This window comes from Wasmannia auropunctata, unplaced genomic scaffold, assembly GCF_000956235.1.
Source record: "Wasmannia auropunctata unplaced genomic scaffold, wasmannia.A_1.0 LD335888.1, whole genome shotgun sequence".
NCBI classification, from domain to species: domain Eukaryota; kingdom Metazoa; phylum Arthropoda; class Insecta; order Hymenoptera; family Formicidae; genus Wasmannia; species Wasmannia auropunctata.
The window spans coordinates 1,029,247-1,052,374 of record NW_012027002.1 but is presented as its reverse complement, the minus strand read 5'-3'; the positions used below and the strand labels follow the sequence as shown (position 1 = coordinate 1,052,374).

Sequence of the window (23,128 nt, the reverse complement as noted above, 5' to 3'; positions counted from 1 at the left end):
TAATTTTGTTGGAAACTCAAAATAATTGCTAGAATATTAAAACATTTTATAGCAATGCTTATCATTTTTAATATTCCAACAAAATTTTTGATGATTCAACAAGAATTAATTTTCAGATCTATATTCGGCAAAATTTTTAGACCTTTCAACAAAATCGTTCTTTCCGTGCAAAAATATGACAAGAATAGCTGTCTCTCGTGTGAAAGAAGAAGAGAAATATGGATTTATCTAAATTATACAACCGGCATAGTGACTAAGGGCGTCGTATGAGTGCATAATAGCTATCACGAATATGCAGTCGGTGCATTTTTTAGAGATAAAGTAGAACAGACGCAGGCGTTTCTGACACACGCGATGCAATAGTCGGATTTTCAGAATGTATTTTACACATTTTTTGAGTACCGCACCGTATTTAATGCGCACTTCCCCCGTACTATGCTTAAATCTCTCTGAGATAAAGCCGATAGGAATATAATCAAGCTTCAGATTTCGCGAAATCTGATTCGCCGATGGCAAATTGCGCTTTTAACCTCGCGATATCTCAGAATTATTTGCTGACATTTCCCTGCCATTCCTGTTACTACATTCTAATCAGCTCCATTTGGACGTTAACTCTCCAAAAGATACTATCAGACTGATAGACGTTAATGCACCCAATTGGCAGCCTGCCATTAAACGGAAAACGGTTCGTCTGGTAGATCTCGTCTCGATGATATTTTAGAAGTGGATATATATATGCCGAATTTGAGGTCGTCACGCTCTTTCACGGTATCGTTACATCATTAACTAATATAAAAATTGGATTTATTATTGGCGGAGAAATCGTGTCCCCGGTTGATTACAAAGTTATTAATCACTGTAATAAGTAATAACTGACTCCCGTCTAGACAGAATTCAATGAATGAGCGGAATTAAGACTCGATGGACAAAAATGTCGAAAGTTATCGCTGAATAATTTTTCCACTACGGCTTGATTAATTCTTCATTAATTCCAAGTTACGAGCGCCATAAATAATAATACACCTTTGCATGTATTACTTTGCGCCTCATATTTCTTTCTGCATAATTCCGCGTCATTTAATAGCACTTGAGAAAGTAACAATAACTCGTTAGTTCTAGTTTCGATATTCACAGAATATCCTCATTGCTGATAAAGTGCTCTCGGCATTGAAGCGGTCTTGAAATCTTCTCTTTACTCAGTTGCAAAGTTACTATGTGCTTTTATATATATATACACTTCTACGCTCCGTTTTACGATAGTGATATTGAGTGCAGTGTGTTAAGGCACTTCAGGCCTTTGTTGACGCGCAGTTTCTCAAACATTTCGCGAATAGTCGACGCAGTTACGCTGAGTTTGTTCAACAATTCCTATATATCGTTGACTCGTAATTATCGCACGTTCTAGGCTTGCTAATTTCATACATCCTTGAGTCTTACGACGTTTGGTGGTTTATTATGCAAAAAACGTGAACAGAAATCATTAAATCGCGCCGCCGTTCGTATATACGCCGCGTACATAGATTCCACTTATTTCGAAATCGAGGCAAACGCAGATATCAAAGGAATGCAGACTCAAGAATGTCGTAGACGATAGATGTAGAAATTTTTTTTTTTTGCATAAAACGTAGACGACAGAAAATCTTTGACACGACACAAATAACTATTATACATGCGAATCGCCTACGCGATGTGTACTTTTATACGAGAAATCTTTTCACGAAAACGCGTCCCACGCGGGTGATTTGTAAAATAAGCAGAACATGCGGAAGCGCGAATAGTCGCGCGGCTAACTCCGTGAATAATCTGCGCGAAGAAGCTTGGCCTCGCTTAGGACGGAAATCGGGGTAAGCCAGACGGATTCCCCGTATGACAGACCCGTGTGCGCTCCTCGGGATCGGGAAAAGGATCGCGCGGTAGCGTCTGGCGCGATAGGGGAGGCGCGAGAGAATTCCGCTCGTAAGCTCGGAGCGCGCGAAGGTACGCGCCGAGCGGAATGGAAGCGGCGGCTTCAGTCGGCCGCGAACCTCCGCCGAAGAACGGTCCCCCATCGTCCGGATCGACGGACAGTCTGGGATCTGTACCTATCCGCGACCCGCGACAGAGGTATCTTCGATCTCGAGGAAAGAGGGACTTAGGGGTGCGAAATCGGATCGGCCGATCTTTCTTCTTTTTTCTTCATCCCCCTCCCCTGCGCGACTCCGCGGATCTACGAGACGACGATTACCAATGTGTGAAATCGGAAGCGAGGCGGGGTTCAAGGAACGAGAATGAGGACGATTCTGCATGCGTATTGCGACTTCTGTATCGAGCACCTCCTCGGCGAATAAACCGACGTGTGGAGTAGACATGTGGAAGTGCTGGGCCCTGTTTCTGTGCGTCGCAGGTAATTAATTTAAAGTGCGCAAGGTGAATTAAGCAGATCGCGGACGATCTCAATGAGGAGGACGATCCGGAGTGAGTGGGTAAACACGGTGAGAGTCCAGCGCGCGCGCGATTAATCCGAAGAAATAGGTAACGAGAAAAAGTAGTCATATATTTTTGAGACGTGAGAAATTGTTATTAAAAGTTTGTATATACAAAAAAGTAATATACAAAAGTATTGTATTATAAAAAAAAAGTACACGTGCGCAGAGTGGTAATTTACGATGGACACCATATTCAGGGATCGGTATTGTATAGAAACAACGAAATTACAGTAATAAATGGTCGTTTAATGGGAGAGTATCAGGATGGCTTCCTCCTACTATTATGATTCCCATCGTAATAACACAATTCGGTATTATTATATAATCAACCTGTATTTAACCCCGCGGTTAATCTATTGCCCTACCTACTGCAATTTTGCTTGTTGTCGAAATATAGGCAATATCAATTAAAGATAATCTAAAAGCAGTGCTTGAATTAATCTATTATAATTTCACAAAAAATTTTTCGGTCAAACTCGATCATTATTTATTTTTTATTTATTAGTTAATATAAATTAACAGCTAACTGGAATATTTTATTTTGCAAGTTTAGAAATATCAAATATAAAAAAATTCTTGATTATGTTTAGGATAATCGAGACGTAATCGTGAATAAATATCTTGAGACACCATTGAGTCGTTCGTACCTATAATATTAGCAGTTACGCGCTTTGCTAATTGGCAGCCTAATGACACTTACAATATAGATTGGTAGTTACGAAAACACAACGTATAATTGTTATTTGCACGAATTTAAAAATTGTGTGATAATAGTACGACCAATTTTCAATAATTTTAAATAAAAAATTATAAATGTAGCAGAATATATAAATATATATAAAATATAAAATAAATGAAAGTAGCTTGGCGAAGTCTTATATAGACCTAAGCTAACACTATGCAAAAAATGTTCCTTATTCTGAGAGAAGTGCTTTGATTATTAATCCTGTTTAATCTGACGTTGTTTTATTCATATTTTTCTTGAGAAAGCTGACTTTAACGTCTTGCTAGAGTAAAGTTCAATAAAAGCTTAAGGCCTGCCTCAAAAGAAATGCGAGCTGCATACTTTATATGAGACGTACATGTGAAATTTCTGCATGTAAGATTAAACGCTTGCTTGCAGGTGAAACGTTACGCAGACAGTTTCGGGACGCGCATATTTTACCGTGCATTTTCTGATGGAAACCGCGAATAAATTAACGATCGGAACACGTGTCCTAGTCCAACAGGCATTTCATGACACAGACGTAGCGATCTATTTTCGATCGAAGCGAGAACGATACCAGCGGAACGATACCAACAAATCGGATCTGCGGCGAGAATAGCTTTGATCACAACAAAATCGTAAAATGTTTACAGTCGTACGATGCTCAGAAATTAAAAATTAGTCACTGGTATAATTATTACAGAGAAATTGTGTGCCATTGATCGTACAATTCGGGAGATAAAGCTTTATTGCAGAATAAATATTAAATGATTTAATTATTCAACAATTAATTACAGTCAAACGACCGCCCAGTCCGTACGATTTACGACGAATAAAATTTTAATTCACCTGGAGCCGATTAACTTCCTTTGACAACGTGGTGAATAAAAATCAAAGGTTAATTGACCAATTACCGATAATAGCAGTCCGTTCGCGAAAGTAAAGATGATAAATTCTGGAAATATCAGAAGAATGTCCACCCAAGCGACCGAGATTTAGCCTTGTGCCATAAACGCGTTGTATGAATGAAAGTGCAAGTTGTGGGCAGGCGTACACCATAAATATAATTTCCCGTCGCGACTATCGATATCAGTCGATTAGACGAGCTTGAAAATATCGGATGACTCTCCGCGAGACCTCTCTTTGAAGATTGCAACACAATCGCGCAAAGCTATCGATAATGGGTGCTGCAAACGAGAATTATCAACTTCAACTACAATTTTAATTTCAAGTAAAGTTCTAAAGCTATAACTTCAGCGCATGTTAGATACTTATGCGAGTTTATCGACTATGACCCGATGATATTTGCAATTCGTAACTACGTTGACAATATTCACATGTTTGTGCAATACATCGCTAACAAAAAAGAAGTTATATCTTTCGTATTTCACATGTGCTTTCGTGTGACCTATATTTTTCTTTAATGAGAATAATAATCATTTTAGGAATTAATAATGCGTGGCAATTCTTAAAAACAATTACGTATAATTGTGTATTTATGCGATTAACAATATAGAAAAAATAGTTTCGCGTGACTTCCTATACGGCTGAATATTTATGTGAATAAGGCGCCGCTACTTCCACGGTATTTTCTGCAGCTAACGCAAAAGTTATTTCGGTATCAGGCAGCAGTTTGCACACCTGTGATAAGGAGAGGCATATGTTACAGTAAGAAGGCGTGTAAATCAAGAAAAAAAAAGTGTATTATTTCCAACACTCATAAATATGACGTTTCCAAGAAAACCAATTTTGACGAAACGGTTTTTATAAATTTAAAATTTTTAATGAAAGAAACATTAGAATGCAGAAAATTCAATTTCATTATACTCGTATCAAATAATGTTTTGCAAAAACTGGGGAAACTAGGATGAATTTTCACGTTAGAGATTTAAATACATTCTCTCGGTATACCTGAATTTCCTGCCAAAATAAAATATGCAACATACGCGCTGACCATCTCGTTTGTTATGTTTCGCATTTTAAACCAAGTCGTATATCGCGGCGTCGTATATAAAGCTGCAACAAACTTTAGCATAGTTTGTAAATTCACGTGCAAGCGTAGAAAATTCCGGCGATGAGGGGATACTTCGCCGGAATTTTAGAACGGATTTTATAATGTTCTCAAGTACGAAAAAAAAACTTTTTATCTCACAATTCTCTTTACCATGTTTAACCACGACCGAAGCTCTCCTCCGCGCAATTATAGAGCTCATTCAAAATCAGTACATGCGCAGTACTGCACTTTCAGTCGATGACTAACTAAAATCGATCGAGCACTATAATTAAGAGGCGTGGAATTGTGGACAGTGCTACTGGTTTTTATTGTTCGTGGAAACCAGTTTCTCTCGTAGCGTAGAATTCTGACGTGCGTAAATATGCGTTCGAACGCTTCGAATAGACTTTCAGTGCAATCGCTAGGTTTTAACGTGCGCTCCGGGCATTAACTAACCGATTAACTATCTGACCCATTTACATCTGCGGTCTATATATCATATACTTGTGTATGTACATATGTATCGTATGGCTTAAAATCAAAACTCTACCCATCAGCAATTAGATGTCAATTTAGATATAATGTTACATACAAGCAAAATCTAAACTATATTTAGAGTAAAACAGCCTGTATTGTTTGCACTTCTTACTAGCAATCTCAATGATGATTTTGTCAAAGAAAAGTGTATATATGAAATAATGTTTTAAAAGAACAAAAAATATTGAATTGAACGCCATGCATTTGATCTCGATTAAGTATTTTTATTTTAGAGTTTTCTTTCCGAGTGTTTTGTAATCTCACGAATGCCTATTTCTTTTCTTGCTTATTACGAAGATATTAAAAAAAAAGAGAGAAAAAAAGAACGCGCAGCTAAAGTTGCTTTCCAATTCATTAACCTCGCGTCATTTGTTATCGAGGTCAAAATATGATATCGTGATATTAAAGCGATTACGTTATGCCGATTTAAGTAGAGTTAACGGAGGCCTAATATCCCCTTTCCACTTACTTCAATTTGTTTACCTCATCGATTTACACGCGCTAGAGAGATTGCGAATCGGACACGAGCTTCGATAAAAGCGCTCGATTCTTCCAACGCGTAATTGTCGTGCGAACGAGAATGTGTTTTCCATATTGGAGGCCTGCGGGCGGAAAGGTTAAATCTCTGGTATTTATTAATAGTCATACGATACTGGTTGTGTATCATAAATGGAATTTACAGTGACATGCGCGCGCCACGAGGTTCATCTACGCGACGATGACTCACGATGATGGATCTTTGAGTAATTAATTGGACAAATACGACAAACAATCATTGCCAACGTATCGTTGCTGCACCGCTTATAATGTGTACTTTCGTAATAGCTACATTAATTTACGATAAACGTTGGCGCGCACACGTACACACACACACCTGTTGGACAAATCCTTCCGCTACAATCTTTCGCGAGATTATTAAGTCGCAAGTTGCATGTCCTTTCTTGAAATTGTTAAACCTTCCCGGATACGAAAATCAAAAGCTCTTCAATTGTTTGTATTATCTTTGTTTAAGGCGCTTTAATCTGACATTTCAATTACAGATAACAGTACCTATTGTATGCGCACATCAATATCACGTATCGTTATCGTAGAAAGTTGCTCTATTTATGCCGGTCTGTTTCATTCGGAGAGCCTGGCACGCCCTAAAAATTTCAATCGATCGAACCAATCGAATCTGCCGCGGGCAGATCGAAATTGTAACGAACAAAAAAATTCGTGTTTTTTTCTTCCTCAACAAAACCGAGCCATCGATTTAATGTGTCTCTTTCTGTTGTTTCTTGTCAGATAAGTAAAGTCTACAGTATCGCGTAAACATACACCTGAGACGAATACATATGAGTACAAAGATAAAACCATGATTTATAAGTTTACCGCGGTAGATTACAGAAGTCACACGATGTGAAACGCGCGGGCGTGTCCTCAAAATAGGACATTTACATTTTAATAATAAACCATATATGTTGCAAACCTTGATGTCATACAGAGAGGGTGGAGGGTTAAATAGTCTATTTTACGAGACAATGCTGAATAATTTAATGCTCGGGATATTATATCCCGGCTGTGCAATGGTGCGGCGCCTAGTCACGCGTGAACCACAGACGACGTATTACATAATGCTTAAATTCCGCTCAAGGCCACGGAACAAAAATGTATTCACTCGGAACGCATCAATTATGCGCATAAATTATACGAGTAAAGGGTAAAAAAATATGCATTTCAAAATACCGAGATTTATCAGAACATAAAATTCACGTTCAAAATAGAACCTGTTGAAATAGAGTGTAACGCACCTTTGTGAAGTTAGCACATCCCGTTTTCTCATTTACAAATATAATTTACAAAGAGTTGTGACGCTCAAGATGACGCTCTTCCCTTCAAAGAATTCTGAAGTGTCTGATATGCTTTGAAAAGGATTTCTGGCAATCGATATAAAAAGAATAGGAATCGTAAATGTAGTGTGCGTCAACTTGTCATCTTTATACGAAAAATTGGTCATAACTTTTTTTTTCTTCAATTAGAAATAATTGGAGACATATAAAAAATATTGAAATTATACAAAGTTTCTCTATCCTCTATAAGATTTTTAAGATATATATTTCCGAATACTCCGAAAATATGAAACTTTTGCAATTTGCCAAGATATGATGAGATTGTACTTATTTCTTTTTTTTCTTTTAGGTTTATCCTCGGCCGTTTTGGAGTCGCCAAACTTTGACATTAGTCCTCTGGCTAATCAGTCTATAATACTGCGACAGCATGAACCCGTGAGACGATTCGCGTGTCCCGTGGGATTCTTTCGATTGAAACGATTCTGTTATTATCTGAGCGCCGGCACGGCATCATGGAGAGATGCGTACTTTCACTGCAAGGACAGAAATGCCACTCTGGCAATATTGGACAGAAATGGAAAGGACAAGATGCTGAGGAAGTATCTGATGGGGGAGCAGTTTAGTGAGTATAAGCTATTTCGTCTGAACTATTTACATCGTTCGAATTTAGCGCATGTAAACGACGTCTCTTTCGTTTCATAATCAAATAAACGACTTAGAACACGAGAAAAGGTTTTATTGAAACTGTGAAAGAAAAATTCGAATAATTATTATATATCGATAATTTTGTCTAAATCTACAAATCTCAATAGCGAAATTGGAGCGATGGATCGGCGGGATCTTCAACTGGCAACAGATGGCCTGGGAGTGGGGTGTAACAGGTGAAAAGATGGTTTTCCAAAGTTTCGGGAAAATGGAACTCGGTGGGAGATCCAAGAAGTACGCGTGGCATTGCATCATAATGGATCCCACGTTGAAATATAAGTGGAGTGCAAGGAGTTGTATGGAACGGAAGCATTACGTATGCGAAGTGCCCGCCGGTCGTTTAGGTGAGAAACGCATTCGAGACATCAACAGCAGAGAAAGCTCTCGTACATATATTACAACTTTACTGATATAAATGTAACTGAATTTATCCATGATATTTTTGCCACCCTTTCAGCCAGGAGACGCAAAAAGTCGCAAGATCCCTTCGAGCCGCAAAACCAAAGATTAAAGCCCAGACGGAAGGGCAAGAAGTACTCGGACGAGCAGAGGAAACAGGGCGAAAAGAAGAAGAATCGGTCGAATATGAGAAGAAATTGGTTGAATCGAGAAGAAAATCAACAATGGGCCCATGGCATCAAACTGGGATCACGACCACCTTCTAAGTACTAATACCATCATATTAAACTGAATTCAATATAAAATTATTAAGAAATTTTTAAGAATATATTTTATATTAAATTAAAAATAAGTTTATAAAGATAAGATACATTTTTTAATTCTTAAGAAATTTGGAATCACTACCATACAATTTTTAAGAATAAATTTTATATTAAATAAAAAATAAGTTTATAAGTATAAGATACATTTAAAAAATTTTTTAAAAATAGCCTAGAATAACTAGAATATCTAGTAACTCGAATTTCCTACAACTAACAATCTTTTCGAAATAATTTTTGACAGTGTGAAGATGATGCAGCCCAGAGAGCACACGCGGCATCGTGCGAACAGAACCCGTTTGCAACCAAGTGCGCCGAGGGTTGCCCAAGTAGTGCCCCGAGGACGGGAGTACGGCGCTTTTCTAGCCAACGGTTACAATGGCTACCAGGCCCAGAATTTAGCGGATATAAACGACGTTCTCTCGTTTCATAATAAAATAAACGACTTAGCGCGAGAGGAGGTTTTGTTGAAGCCGTAAAAGAAAAACTCGAATAATTATATCAATAATTAATTATAATTACAGCCTTACTACTGCTCTGTTACAATAATATAAGCAGCTAAGAGGAAAACTATTCGAAAGTCTTTTTTTTAACTTTTACTACAACGACACAGTACTGAACTGCCAACATTATTTTACTACAACACATATATATTATTTATGGCTGTTATTGTTGTATTAATTTTGTAGGATCGTGAAAAATTATTGCGATTAAAATTAACCTCGAAATAAATTCCTTGAGGTTCTTCTGAATATTCAAAGTTTGTGAATGTAAATTCTACTGATGTACTCTAATTAATGATGATCCGAGTATTGTAGCCATTCAATACTGTTACTGACATCTAAATATTCTCTGTGTACTTATCTATATCGTAATATCACTACAGAAAATTAATCATCGTCTCTCTATATCTGTCTTCCTCTGGTTCAGTGATTATTTTGCTGAGCAATGTCTCGCATAATTAATTAATTGTAACGCGTAAGTAATCCGTAATAATGTAAGTGATAAAAGAATTTCACATTCGACGCTTGCCATTGTTTCGCGCGGCCAGATCGCGAATGAAGTAAGCAATTATGAGCTATCACTCAATAATTAATTAAATTATACTAGCGATATTCATTTCATGCTAATCATAGTGCGTAGTTTTTATAAATGAATTGCAGTCAGTCAGTCAAAAAGCAAGACAAAACTGTTTTATTAAGTATCTTAATTTTTTTGATCCACTCTTGTGTTCGTTATTTTTTTTTTCATTGCTTCGTCTGTAAATATATCAATATAGGACCATCAAAATATACTTTCTGTATTTAACGATATACAATAAAGTACTGATACACCAATTTTCACAGTGCGATTATTATCGGCAATATTAAAAGGGAATTGAGGACGGATTCACATATTAGTTACTCAAAAAAAATATTCTGTTTTTTAGCGGTATCCTTTTGATTTCTAGAGGATTTTTCTCTGATATTTGATTTCAAGAAGATACTCTAAAATAAAAAGAGGAATATCGTCGAGAATTATGCATATATATGTATAATTCTTCATCATAGTCTTGATCATAGTATATACGTCCATTTTTTTATAGATGAACATGTTTATAGAGGAATATGTTTTGTGTAAGATTTTTTGTAAGATTTTTTTCATAGAGGAAATGTTAAGAATTCCCAACTTATAGATAGAATATTTTTTTTGGGTAAACATACATATAAATTGAATCGTTAAAACATACATTCTTACCTTGATATAGGTGCAGAGAGCGTCCCCCTTCGGTTCCCCGTTGCCGTCTTTGTACAATTTGATCTTGTCCTTCCCCCTTTCGTCCCTCGCTATGAGGCCACACTTGGTGAAGAGTTGCGTGAGCTCGTCCATAGTAATGTCCAGAGGTAGGCCGGATACGTAGATAGCGGTGTTGTGCGCCTCGTCGACCTCGAACCAGGTCGGCGGTTCCTGAGCTTTCCGTTTGGCCTCCGCTTTCCTCTGCTCCTTTTCCTCCTTGGCTTTCTGATGGGGCGGCGGCGGCGGCGGCGGCTGTTTCGGCTCCGGTGGTTTCGGCTGGTGAGGCGCATTCGTATCCGTAAAACCGTAGTTCATCTGATACCTGGCCATGAAGTCCTCGTCGACTTTCGGAAACCAGGCGTTCTTCTCGTTGTCCCAGAAGTACACGCTGCCGTCGTTTGGATCCGTGTAAGTGTGCGTGTCGTTTTCGAAGCCGAAAGCATCAGCTGCAGCACCAGCTTCGGGGCCAGCATCTTCTTTCTTCTCCGTCCTGTCGGGGCTCCTCTCACTATCAGCACTTTCATTATCTTCTTTCACAATCCATTTATTAGTCTCTTGATCAAACTTATAGGTAATGTTCGTTGCCTTGTCGGTATATATGTACGTTTGCCCGTCGAATTCATAATTCTTCATAAGATCCTCCTGTTTGCCTGGCTCCTCTGTATTTTCCGTGACTGACGGCACGTCAGCCATCGTCAATGGCTCATTAGATCAGCCTCCGAATGACAGAGCGACCTTGAATACAGACAGAAATTTATTGATACTATTATAACGGCGGCATGAGTATGTATGTACTACATACAACGTAAATACAAACAAAAAATACAAATTTAAAGATTGTACGAATGTACGTTCTTACGAGATAAAATCACGCACTTTCGTTCCGACGTAGCTCATCAATTCTTTTTTAGTCCTTTATCCAACAAATTGGTCGCGGATACTCAAAATATGAGATAAACGCTCCAGAGAAATGAGGTTAGAAACAGGTTAGAAACGTTGGCAATAGAGGAATTCTCGCGCACATACCTGCCAATATTCCTCGCATCAGCGAATTCCACGGCGATAGTTGCACTAATCAACAAATCCGCGAGCTTACGACAATCAACAATGCGACAATGATATATTACACTCTTATCGAGCAATTGATAGAAAAAACCAGCCTACGTGACCGACGCGCGATACACATTAAAGTTCGGAGCAGTTCGGAGTGTTCGGACAATCGGACGCGATTGGAGCAGGTGTCACGTGACATCAGCGCTGTCTATACGTCAAACGCGGTATTAACGTGTAAAAATTTGGAAAAGTATCCGCAGAGAGAAGCATCTCTCTGGTATCCGGAACTTGAGGACAGTTCTCAATTGTAGGTACCTGTCTAAAATATATATGAAACATATCGCGTATCAAAAATATATTATTAAAATAAAATATCGCTACATTCATATTGTCAATAAAATCATGCTATAAAATAATTATTAATTTTTTTTGTATTACATATTACTTATAAATAATATTACAGAAGATGTAATTATAATTAATTAAGTTTGCCACGCGAGCTTATAATATATTTTACGTTAAAGCCCGATAATGCCGTTACTTTGATCTTGAGCTTAAAACTCTCTCTTTCTTTCTCTCAAGGCTTTAGAGAGAGAAAGAAAGAGTTAAGCTTCGTTTGAGGTCAAAATAATAAATGTTGATACAATCGGGTCTAAGAGATGAATATCTTTAAAGTATTACGTAGAATGATAAATGCTCAATTTAATTATTAATAGCGTAAACTGCATAAAATATAAAGTATCGCGCTGCTGTTTTCTAGTTTAGCTGCGATAATGAAGAAATGCAAGAAGAAACCGCGAAACTTTATAATTTATAAACCGCCGACGAAAAACCGCGGCCATTTTCGACGCCCACAAAGAACCGCGCCGTGGCCGATCGCGCTCCTGTTCCTTCTTTTAGCCTTTAAAGAAAGGCAGCGGCCGCGCGTGTTGCCATTAGAAATTGATTTCCAGTTGCTAGGATACGCGGCCGGCTCGAACCGCGCCGCAGCACCAAGCGAGCATGCCTGCTTACCTGGCGGTCAGTCGGCTGCAAGTTGCGCGGCGCAAGGTGCAAGCATGGGCCTGCCGGACATAGAGACCATACCCGGTAAAACGATTTAAAAAAAAAAAAAGAACAGAATAAAAGCACGCACACGCAAAACAGAAGGAAAAAGAGAAATTAAGAGGAAAGAAATCTCTTTTAATTTAAATTTTCACGCACGCACGAATTTGTCACGCACTTGCAAACTCTATAGGCGTATTATATTCTCGATCATCGTTTAACGCCGGCACGGCCGGCGTAATCGATCCCTCGGCGAACAACGGGCACGGCTCCCCCGGCATTATTAAAACCCCCGGTCGACCGTACCCCTTGTTTCGCTCGTGCCGTTGGCGTGAAGAAACGAAAATCGATACGTCTAGCTGCTATCGAGCGATCGCGCGAGTGTGTATAGTCGTGGGATTCACACGAGTTAGTCACTCGATGACAAATGATAATTGAGTTCGTTGGAATTAATCCACCGACGGCGCGCACGCGGGCGGGGGGAGGGGGAGGGTCGCGAAAGTTGTAAATGTATACGCAATTTAAGTTGCCAAGTTTCACGAGCACCTTTTGCACAGCTTATAGAACGAGGAAACATTTCGCAATCGAGTTTTTTTTTTCCTTGCCCACGCGGAGTAGTCCATAACAGCACGCAATCCGTTCGTCAAATAAACTCGCAAAATCTCTTATTTAGCCGGCTCCCTAATCGACGTGGCGTTGAACGTCCTCAATAGCGAGACAGTAGCCAGTTGTGCTTTAGAAGCGTTGTCGGCTACCAGCACAATCCGGTCGTTAATCGGCTAATGCCACCGCGTTGTCGTTCCATGCGAGTCATATATGTGCGTATTCATATCATTAACTTACTGGCCAGCGTTATCGCGCGCTGTTATTGCAATTTCGATAAATGGCTGGGACAAAAAATGTCTTGTCTCCGCTAGACCGCCACTTAATTTCCTCTTATAAACATGTACGCTCGCAGTAACGGTGCATCGCAAAATTAAATTCGATACGTTTATTCGATAGCAAACAGCACGAGAATTAATTCAACGTAAAACGAGAAAATAATTGTTCCCTTTCTAACATTCTTTGACACACAATATTTTTTTATAAACGTAACGTATATGTTGTTCACAATTCTCGTTTTCTCGTAAAAACAAATAAAATTTTATTTTATTTTATTTTTTTAATTGTCTGCAGTTCTTGATATCTCTATTATATTTCTTTAATGCACACACAGTCTCCATGGTGCTTTCGACGTGACCTAGTCCGCTCGCATATTTTGAATGTTTTACATATGAATGAATTGCTATCCGCGTGGAATCGCTATCGACTACCAGATTATGTATACATACATTGCTTTCCCGAGCAATTTGGCGGCTATTAACCGACCTTTGGGTCAATAACCTAAGAAAATATGTGAATTTCTTGAGGACTATCAATCTTTTATAAAGTGGAATACATACTTACTTTTATCCAGATGATTCTTCGCAATGTTTTAAGACCTATAGCGTCATTATATTATTAAATTGACGATGAATTCAATTTGTGATATTATTCCAGCTTCAATTTATGATGGTGTTGTAAATCCGATAATAATCGATGCGCGGTTTATTTAACTGAAAATATAATTAAAATTTACATAAAATTATTATTATTTATGATTCTTGAGATTCTTCTTATAAATCATGAAATTATGACAATAGTGATATAAATAATAATTTAAAAGACATGCAAATTGAGATTTTAAAGATGATATAATACTATATTTAAAAATTACAATGTAATGGTAATATTTAAAAAACTAAGACTTAAAACATGAAAATTTAAGAGTTAAAATAATAATCAAAGTTGAAAATATAAAAGTTTGGAAGTTTTAAAGCTTTACAAAAATTTTTAAAGACTTATGAAAATACTTTTAGAGTCTAAAGTTTGAATATTAGGTACAATTGTACTTTTCATTATAATTTCGCGACGTACTGAAAAAGTCTTTAACACAGAATGATTCGCAATGAGATAGTTCGTGCTGCTGTCCAAATGAAGGACAGATGCGTAATGAATTATGCAAAAGGCCGCCGTTTGAACTTTTGATAAGCAAGACGTAAGCGTAGATCTCGAAGGATTTATCGCCGGTTTTGCGTTATTGACCTTTGCGAAGGGAGGCTGAAATACCACTGTTAATCTCGGGTTGGGACGGCATTAACTGTCTTAACGCCTTTCCGGTCCTTTTTACTTCACGTTGGCTTTTAAACTTAATTTATGCCAAGGTTACGCAGTGATAAAACTTGCACTCAATTGTACTTTTCGTTATCGTACTCAATATATTCTTAATAACACTCCAGCCGTAACGTTTCAGAAAATAAAAAAATCTATAGAAGATTCCGATAATTAGCTCTTTGAGGAAATATTTCTGTATTAATTCCGTTACCTTGAACATAGCATAAATAACGAGCTTTACATTCGACATTTTCTTGTTTTCTGAAAATAACGCTGAAATCTTGAAATCTCTCAAGAGAACTTTAAAGATTACGATTTCTATACATGTATATTACCATCTACGTGATAAATCTGGAAACATTAAATATACTTAACTGTTTAAGTCAGAGATTAAAGATTGCTATAAGCCGTTTTACACGCAAATACGTGCAATATAGATATACTTGCAATGCATAAATTATGTAGCTACGCAAGAGACTAATGTGCAACAATTGCGATCGTGCGTGTTGCAAATATAGTACATTACAATAAATTCTTAGAGATAATGCAATAACAAAGATAATTTCATAATAATGATAATTATTATATACCTTACTCTTACAATAAAAAAATGTGACTTCACACACAAGTACAGATTTTTATTAATAATAGCTCGGAACTTCAAGCACAAATTATTGAATACGGCGTTCTGAAAAGGACTTCACTTATTTCAAGGCAAAAATCTAAATGCGAGATCGATCGGATATCAATCGAAAGATTCACGCGCTTTAAAGATAGGCAGCACGATCCATCTTGCCTTCAATATTTAACGATATATCGATCTTTGCACATTGTAGAGACTGGGGCGGTGTTCACGATCGGCCGTAGCAGATTTGCGGACAACATTGCTTCGCATTTCTTCATACGTAAGGATCCGGTTGTCATTATTGAATGCGGAGATGAGCAGTCCGCCGTTGTTTGTCGTAAGTATTAAACCTGTTCCTTCATAGAGGAATTCATAATAAATCAGTCTATAAAATAGTCGATAATCCAAGTTAATCCGGCATAATCCAGCATAGTCTATAGGGTTTAGTCCTCAATTCATCATCGAAGATATTCGAAATATAAGTCTAGCTTAAGATTTTGATTAAATTCTGATTGGATCCAATTTGAATCATAAGGATACAATACTCTTAGAATCCAGATTGAATAATTGAAATACCCTATTGACTCCAAATAATTCAAATTCAATTTGAAACGGATCTAACTTATTATTAGTGAAAGGAAATGACTCTATAAGAAAGAAACAATACAGGATCTATCTTGCATTATTGAAAGCAAATGACTCTATAAGAAAGAAATACAATACAGGTTAGTTATACCTTTCATTGAATATTGTTAATCAATGTTGCGAAGTGTAGCGTTGACGGTAAACTATGTATTCGTAATAAGCAATGTTTGCGGATAAAATAGGTAATTACTAATAAACAAAGACAAGAACGCTTTCGGTAGAAATCTTTATCTTTTTTTCTCTTTTTTTCTGAATTCAGTTGTAAAATATTACCTAGTTCTTGCTTGTACTTGTACAGTTCGACACATTTATTAATAAAATACATTAAAAATCGAATTACAAATTTTAGTTATTTTGTTTTTGAAATTCATATTACACTTTATAACGCGATACTGTATGATTCTGCGTGATTTACAGCTTCTGTAGCATGCTATGCGAGTATATACAGTTCGGTTGTACTTACATAGGAATATCCACTGTCCAGTAAATCGATATTGAACACACAGCGGTCGGCGTAGCCGACATTGTTATTAGCTTGACGCTTCTCGACGAAACGTGCTGCGTTATTACCTCGCGTATAAAAAAAATATTGCGTTATTATCTCGCGTATAAAAAAAAGTATTGCATCAGTGAAAATGAAAAAGGGGCTGTTAAATGATAATGAAGCTGATGTAACATTATCTAATTATCCCTCATTTATAAGCTAAACGTTAATATTTCATCATTTTTATTCACAATGTAAATTTTATTTCGTCTATTCTTTTATTGTTATTATTCAACAAGATAAAAAACCATTTTTACACATTTCTCCATATAATTTCTCCATAATGTTCTCGTTATGGAATTCACTTGTATATACGCACAGTTGCCATCCGTTTAGTACCGCAATTAAAATTATGTAACTATGTATTTACTGCTCGTGAATTTATATCTTTAGATACTTTTAGATCCTAGATTCCTTGAATACTTCATGTTACATAAATGTTATCTTGATGTTAAGAATAGTTTCTGCGGAATTATGATCTTAGTCTAATACGTGTTCTTCAATCATGCTTGAATTCGCGGTTGTTTCTTTTCTTATTCCAGAAACTGGCAGACTCTTTGTTTTTGGCAGTAACGATTGGGGTCAACTGGGCCTAGGTCACAAAAATCATATCAGCAAGCCGTCGTGTGTAAAAAGTTTGTAGCCACTATTGTGTAACAGCAAGAAATTTAGAATGCTAATAAGATGACTACGTTCTTATACGTTTAATATTAAATATCGTTATTAATTGCCATTCTTTTTTTGCTAATATATTATTTTTTTTAATTAAATTTAATTTTCGAAAATATTGATCTCTTCTAAAACTTTTTTTCATGTAGAACGTGTCGGAAATTTATAATCATTAAATGTCGAAGCTAATTTTGTGCAGAAATCTTCCGTTTAATGTGCTACTACTGATTTTAATAAGGATCCAATGTGTTTCAGTTCTGAAACCGGAAAGAGTCACACATGTGGCATGTGGGAGAGCGCATACTTTAATATGTACAGGTGAGGAGCGAGTAATGCATATATGAGTGTATCGTAAATATACAGAGTGTTCCAAACGTACTTTCTCTCGATAAATGCAAATATGATAAGTACAAAAATCAAAATCTATGGTACTTTTCTCAATACAGAATATATTACGAGGATTTAGGGCGTGAGAAATGAAAAATTAGTTTTCCAAGGAGAACAACAGGTCACGATAACGTCTAAGGTCTGGTTTCACAATTCACGGTTAACTCGATTTAACCGGAGTTCAATTCGTTTTATTTTCTTTATAATACAAAAATTAAAAAGAGATAAACAGTAAGTTAAATCAAGATTAAAGTTATTAATTTTATATTTGTGGATCTAAATGTTAAAATGAAATCGTGATTGATCAAAAAGTGATTTTTAATTATCTCGGAGTTGTCTTAATGCCATTTTGATGTCACAATGACTTTTTGTTCCCGATAATTAGTGTTATATTTGCCGAGGCAATATATCGTAAATACGTGATATCTGGAACACCCCTTATACGTACATCATACGTATGTACGTACATATAGCTGTCATTAGCAGATGCGAGGTATTATAAGCGAGCCATGCCGTTTCTATATGTGGCTTTGCGTGTCATGAACTTCGGCGAATATTTGCCGAGTCATTCAACTTCAAACTTGTTCTCGTTTGAAGGGATCAACTGGATAAGAACTTTCTTAAATGGCACGCCACTTCGCACTAGCTTTCTAAGTAGGAATTCGAGATGTTAATTTCGATCAATCGATTAAAGTCGCTTCAGGCAAATAGCTCGCGAAAATATTCTTATAGCTAATTTTATTGATCTATCTTAATTAATCTCTCTAATCTAATCTTTATGAACGGCAACTCTCTCTCTCTCTGAATTATTTTTTATGATTTGCTGAAAATCCAAGTGGCATTTTTAAGTTAACGGTTCGAACAATTCAAACAAATCGAACGCTTATATTAAAATGTTTTTTTAGGAGCTCAGAAGATCTTCGCATGCGGCAGCAATCAGGAGGGTCAATTGGGTCGAGAAAATTCCGTGATAGGTGACAGCTCCAGTTCTCCAATCTTGGTTTACGATTGCGGACTCGCTGGACCGCGGGTCGTCCAACTCGCAGCGGGATCGCATCATTCAATGGCTCTGACGAGCGACGGCGGGGTTGTCGTCTGGGGAAGCAATCTGGAGGGACAGTTGGGATTACCAGGGATTTCGGGTTTGGTTAAAAAGCCTACAAAGGTCCCCATTCCTGAGCCGGTGAAGGAAATCAGCGCGGGATATTATCATTCAGTTTTCTTGACTGGTAATACGATGCTTAATGACAACACTTACTTTTACGTGACGTAACGGATTATATAACAGCTCAAAGTATACGTGCAAAAAGAAAACAGAAACATATATATTCATGTTTGTCTTCCACAAGACATCTTTTTAATACTCGTTCAGTAGAGACGAAAAGAAAGGAGTAAAATATCTCAAGATGTTGATCCGAGAAAATAAAAATTGAGTTCCAAGAATCTACCCAAGTATTCTGGGACGTCACAGTACACTTTCCACGAGATAAAATCGCTTCCGCTGCGGCACGCTTATAGCAGTTCGCACGAACACAACAGGTCGTAAAATACATTAGTGTGTATGTAATTCGGCGACGTTTCCAGAAAGCGGTCTCGTTTATGTCTGCGGCGAGTCGGAAAGTGGTAAGCTCGGGATTAATGTCAACTTTTCTACACAAGTCGCGCCGAAACAGATGCAATTACCGTCACCGGCGCTTCACGTCGCGTGTGGTGGCCATCACACACTCGTACTAGCAGGTAGGATCGATAGATTTTAATATCGATGTACCTTCAATGCTTTACGACGTGTAGTCGCAAATCTCTCAGCAGCTAGATATTCTGATCTTATAATTATTTTATTTTTTGTATTTTAGAATATTACACACCTTGATAACAAAATTTTCTTAGAACCTTTATATAATTTTTTAAAATTTTATGTAAATTACAGAATTTTCCAAAATTTTTATGTAATTTATAACTTCTTAGAAAATTTTTCAGATTTTTTTATACGAATTAAAACACTTTTTAAAGTGCTGCAAAAGTCTATATTCTTTATAATTCTTCATATGTGAAATATTTTAAAATTTTTTATTCTATAATTTCTAAAGAAAATTAATAAAATTTTAAAAAATTAAAGATATTTTTTTAGAAAACCTCATAAATTTAAAATTCAAATTTTTAAAGAAATTCTCAAAAATATTATGCGATAATGAGATGTTTTTTTCGCCAGGACAATCAAGAATTTTACAAGATTTAGAAATTTACATTGTTCACTTTTTTAGAAAATGGCAATATTTACTGCTCTGGTAGTAACGCCAGTGGACAACTTGGTATGGGCACAAACGTTAACGAGATACATACACCAAAACTTCTTCCGCGCGGGGCTCTTCAAAACGAAAAGATCGTCAAGATCGCTTGCGGTGAAAGTCACAGCGCTATACTTACAGGTAGTTAAAATTCTGCTTTAATCATTGTGTTCTTGAATCTGTAAACCTCTCATTAATAATCGTATTAATTATAAATAACAGAGTCTGGCAAACTTTTCACTTGTGGTGACGGCCGACATGGAAAATTAGGTCTGGAAGAGAACGAAAATAACGTTCATGAAGTAACATTTGCTGCCAAATATCAGGAGCTTTTCATTTCAAATGTAACTTCGTTTGTCCATTTAAATAATTAACTATCACATTTTTATCGCATTCTAATTATTTGTGCACTTTTTGCAGGTTGCTTGTGGGGGATGTCATACGATATTAGTTGGCCGAAGACACGAGATAGATTATCAATCGCAGCGACAACCAGACTCCGTAAATGCAATTATATTATTATACATATATATATGCACTGATTTTTATGATAGATATGAACTATTAATTAATTTTTCATCTTTAATTAATAAAACTTGCTTATGAGTTTTTTGTCAATTTTAGGAGCAGAAAAAAAGTTCTCTACCTCCTTTAAAGCTTCCTGTAAATATGCAGAATGAACATCGAGTAGACAGTACGGAGAAATCGACAGATGAAAAAGATGATTCATATCATCCTGATGAAAGTAGTGAAACATCCAATAATGGCACACAAATAAATTCTTCGCCAAAGGAAGACTCGCTAAAGGAAAACACGGATATTGTTAATAACGAAGAAATTTCATCTTTGGTAAATGACGAAAAAACCGCGAGTCCATCCTCAGAAATTAATCTATCGGAAAACTCTCAGGAAAAAGATCAGATTGATCATGAAGATCATGATACTGAAAATAATACTGAAAGCAAAGAAAATAGTGAAAGTAAAGACATTAATGAAAATAATGAAAATGAAGAAAATAATAAAAATATGGAAATAGCAACGATAGAAGAGCAGGATGTTGAGGAATCATGTGCAGAAAAAGAACTTCCAAGGATAGAGGAGGAAGAGGGAGAGAAGACGACGAATTCTGTACCACCGCCTAAACCACCGAGACTAAAATCCGGAAGTGTCGAAGGTACGAACAATGAAATAGAATCTTCAAAAGAGAACGAAGAGGGTGAACAAGAAAGAGATGACGAAGAGATGACGAATAACAAACAAAATTCAAGTGCAAAGACAGCTGTAAAATCATTATCCGCAATTTCGAAGAAAACTGTGGAAGCTATCGAGAATTCAATAGAAAAAGTCGAGGAGGATGAACGTCCTGAGGAAGTGGAAAAAACGGAGATCGACGGCACGCAGGACGATGCTGATGTGGTGCAATCACCGGCGCCGCGAACAGGTAACACAAGCATTTTTTTCTTTTCAAAAATTAAATAAAAGTTTACCCTGTAAAATACAATTTATTCTTCAAAATCATCTATATTAATTTAAAAATAGTAGAATTCACGAGTAAAAAACTGCACAATCGATTATGGTCTTTTAGCTAAGATGGCGAAGTTATTCAAAGGAAAACGGCAAGAGGTGCAGAATGGAACTAAGACAAGCAGCGCAACGAATCCGAAAGCTAAGGTATACCTGAAACAACTAGAATAAAGAACCAGATCAAGTAACCGAGCAATGTCATAATTTAAAATATCATTTATTCAAAGATTTAATTAGTCTTGAAATTCTTGAGATGTGTTTTGAATTTTACTTAATCATATAATAAAATCTAAATAAATTAATAAATTAAATAAGCAAACAAAACAACAAGAACAACATTTAATAGTATACAATTATTATAAATAAATAGCGCAGATGTTACATAAAATGAAAATTAAAAAAAAAACTGGAACTGTTCGTCGTTTACAAGCAAAGAAAGGTGGAGTCCGCAAAATAATAAAAATTGTCAAAATTTTATCTGTGAAATCTTTATATGTGTCCATGTCTAATAAGAAGGATCTCATAAAAATTTAGATTTCACTGTGGAATCACACGCAGAAAAATGTATTTAATCTAATCTGAGTGTTTGCTCGTACGGAATTTTAAATTGTGACCTAAAAATTGCTCGTTTAGTTAACCTAGTTTTTTTATTCTAATTGCTTGCAAAAATACGAACTGCTCTCTTTTCTATTATTATTCTTTACACGCTGATGAAACAAGAATTCTGTAAAACCTATTTTACAGAGAATATGTTCATATTTTATTATCTATTACTCTTATTATTTTATATTTTATATTTTATAATATATTTGCTACTATATATAAGATTATTATTGAATAATTATTTTCTTTGTATTTCAGTCAAAAACATGCACAATTCTATGATCGAGGAAACTTCGAAGAGACATTACAATTAATTCTATTTTTATAAATATGGGACATATGTTTGTCGTTGGGACCAAAATCTTGTGGAATCGGAAATCAATAATCTATATCAAAAACAATTCTTTATAATTGATCAATGCATTTACATAGAATTAACAGAAATCTTCTACATCCTGTATATCGTATTGATTCCTATCTCACATTTACGCGACGACAAAAATCTTTAATAAAACGGCGTCTATATTAATAATTAATATAGGTATTGTAAATATAAGTTACAGAAATTGATTCCATGTAATCAGAGAGAGAGAGAAAGAGAGAGAGAGAGAGAGAGAGAGAGAGAGAAAGAGAGAGAGATATGCATAAATCGACATGTTATGGCATATAAAGTAGATAACGGCTGAATGTGAAAAATGTACAGTGGTATCTGGATAAACATATTTTATTAAAATCCAATTACAAAATTCCATTTCGGGCAATAACAAGCTTACCTTACAGTGTTTTCATCTTCAGGAATAGAGTACAAGTACTAAAGTGATACATA

The 23,128-nt window shown here is 36.3% G+C and overlaps 3 protein-coding genes across 7 annotated transcripts in view; 2 read left to right on the top strand and 1 right to left on the bottom strand.

Moving 5' to 3' along the window:
- The window catches only part of LOC105455643 (HIV Tat-specific factor 1), a 26,886-nt gene extending 13,283 nt beyond the window's left edge, over nt 1-13,603 (bottom strand). Inside the window, exons 1-2 of one of the 5 annotated variants that reach the window (XM_011699114.1) lie at nt 13,374-13,603; nt 10,692-11,465 (exon numbers count right to left, since the gene is read on the bottom strand). In XM_011699114.1, the coding sequence (XP_011697416.1) occupies nt 10,692-11,423 (732 nt within the window). In that variant the 5' untranslated portion in view covers nt 11,424-11,465; nt 13,374-13,603. The other 4 variants (XM_011699113.1, XM_011699109.1, XM_011699112.1 and 1 more) reach the window with 4 other exon arrangements.
- On the top strand, nt 2,015-10,291 carry LOC105455642. Its single transcript, XM_011699108.1, has 5 exons — nt 2,015-2,383; nt 7,880-8,152; nt 8,343-8,579; nt 8,693-8,900; nt 9,199-10,291. Exons 1-5 carry the CDS (start codon nt 2,284-2,286, stop codon nt 9,431-9,433), a joined length of 1,053 nt encoding a protein of 350 aa, XP_011697410.1. The 5' UTR covers nt 2,015-2,283; the 3' UTR covers nt 9,434-10,291.
- On the top strand, nt 12,804-23,066 carry LOC105455644 (X-linked retinitis pigmentosa GTPase regulator). The gene is made up of 12 exons (XM_011699115.1): nt 12,804-12,872; nt 15,857-15,982; nt 17,377-17,469; nt 17,759-17,821; nt 18,796-19,119; nt 19,475-19,627; nt 20,152-20,316; nt 20,398-20,519; nt 20,596-20,676; nt 20,800-21,616; nt 21,761-21,846; nt 22,561-23,066. Exons 1-12 carry the CDS (start codon nt 12,842-12,844, stop codon nt 22,582-22,584), a joined length of 2,085 nt encoding a protein of 694 aa, XP_011697417.1. The 5' UTR covers nt 12,804-12,841; the 3' UTR covers nt 22,585-23,066.
- The last annotated feature ends 62 nt before the right edge of the window (nt 23,067-23,128 follow it).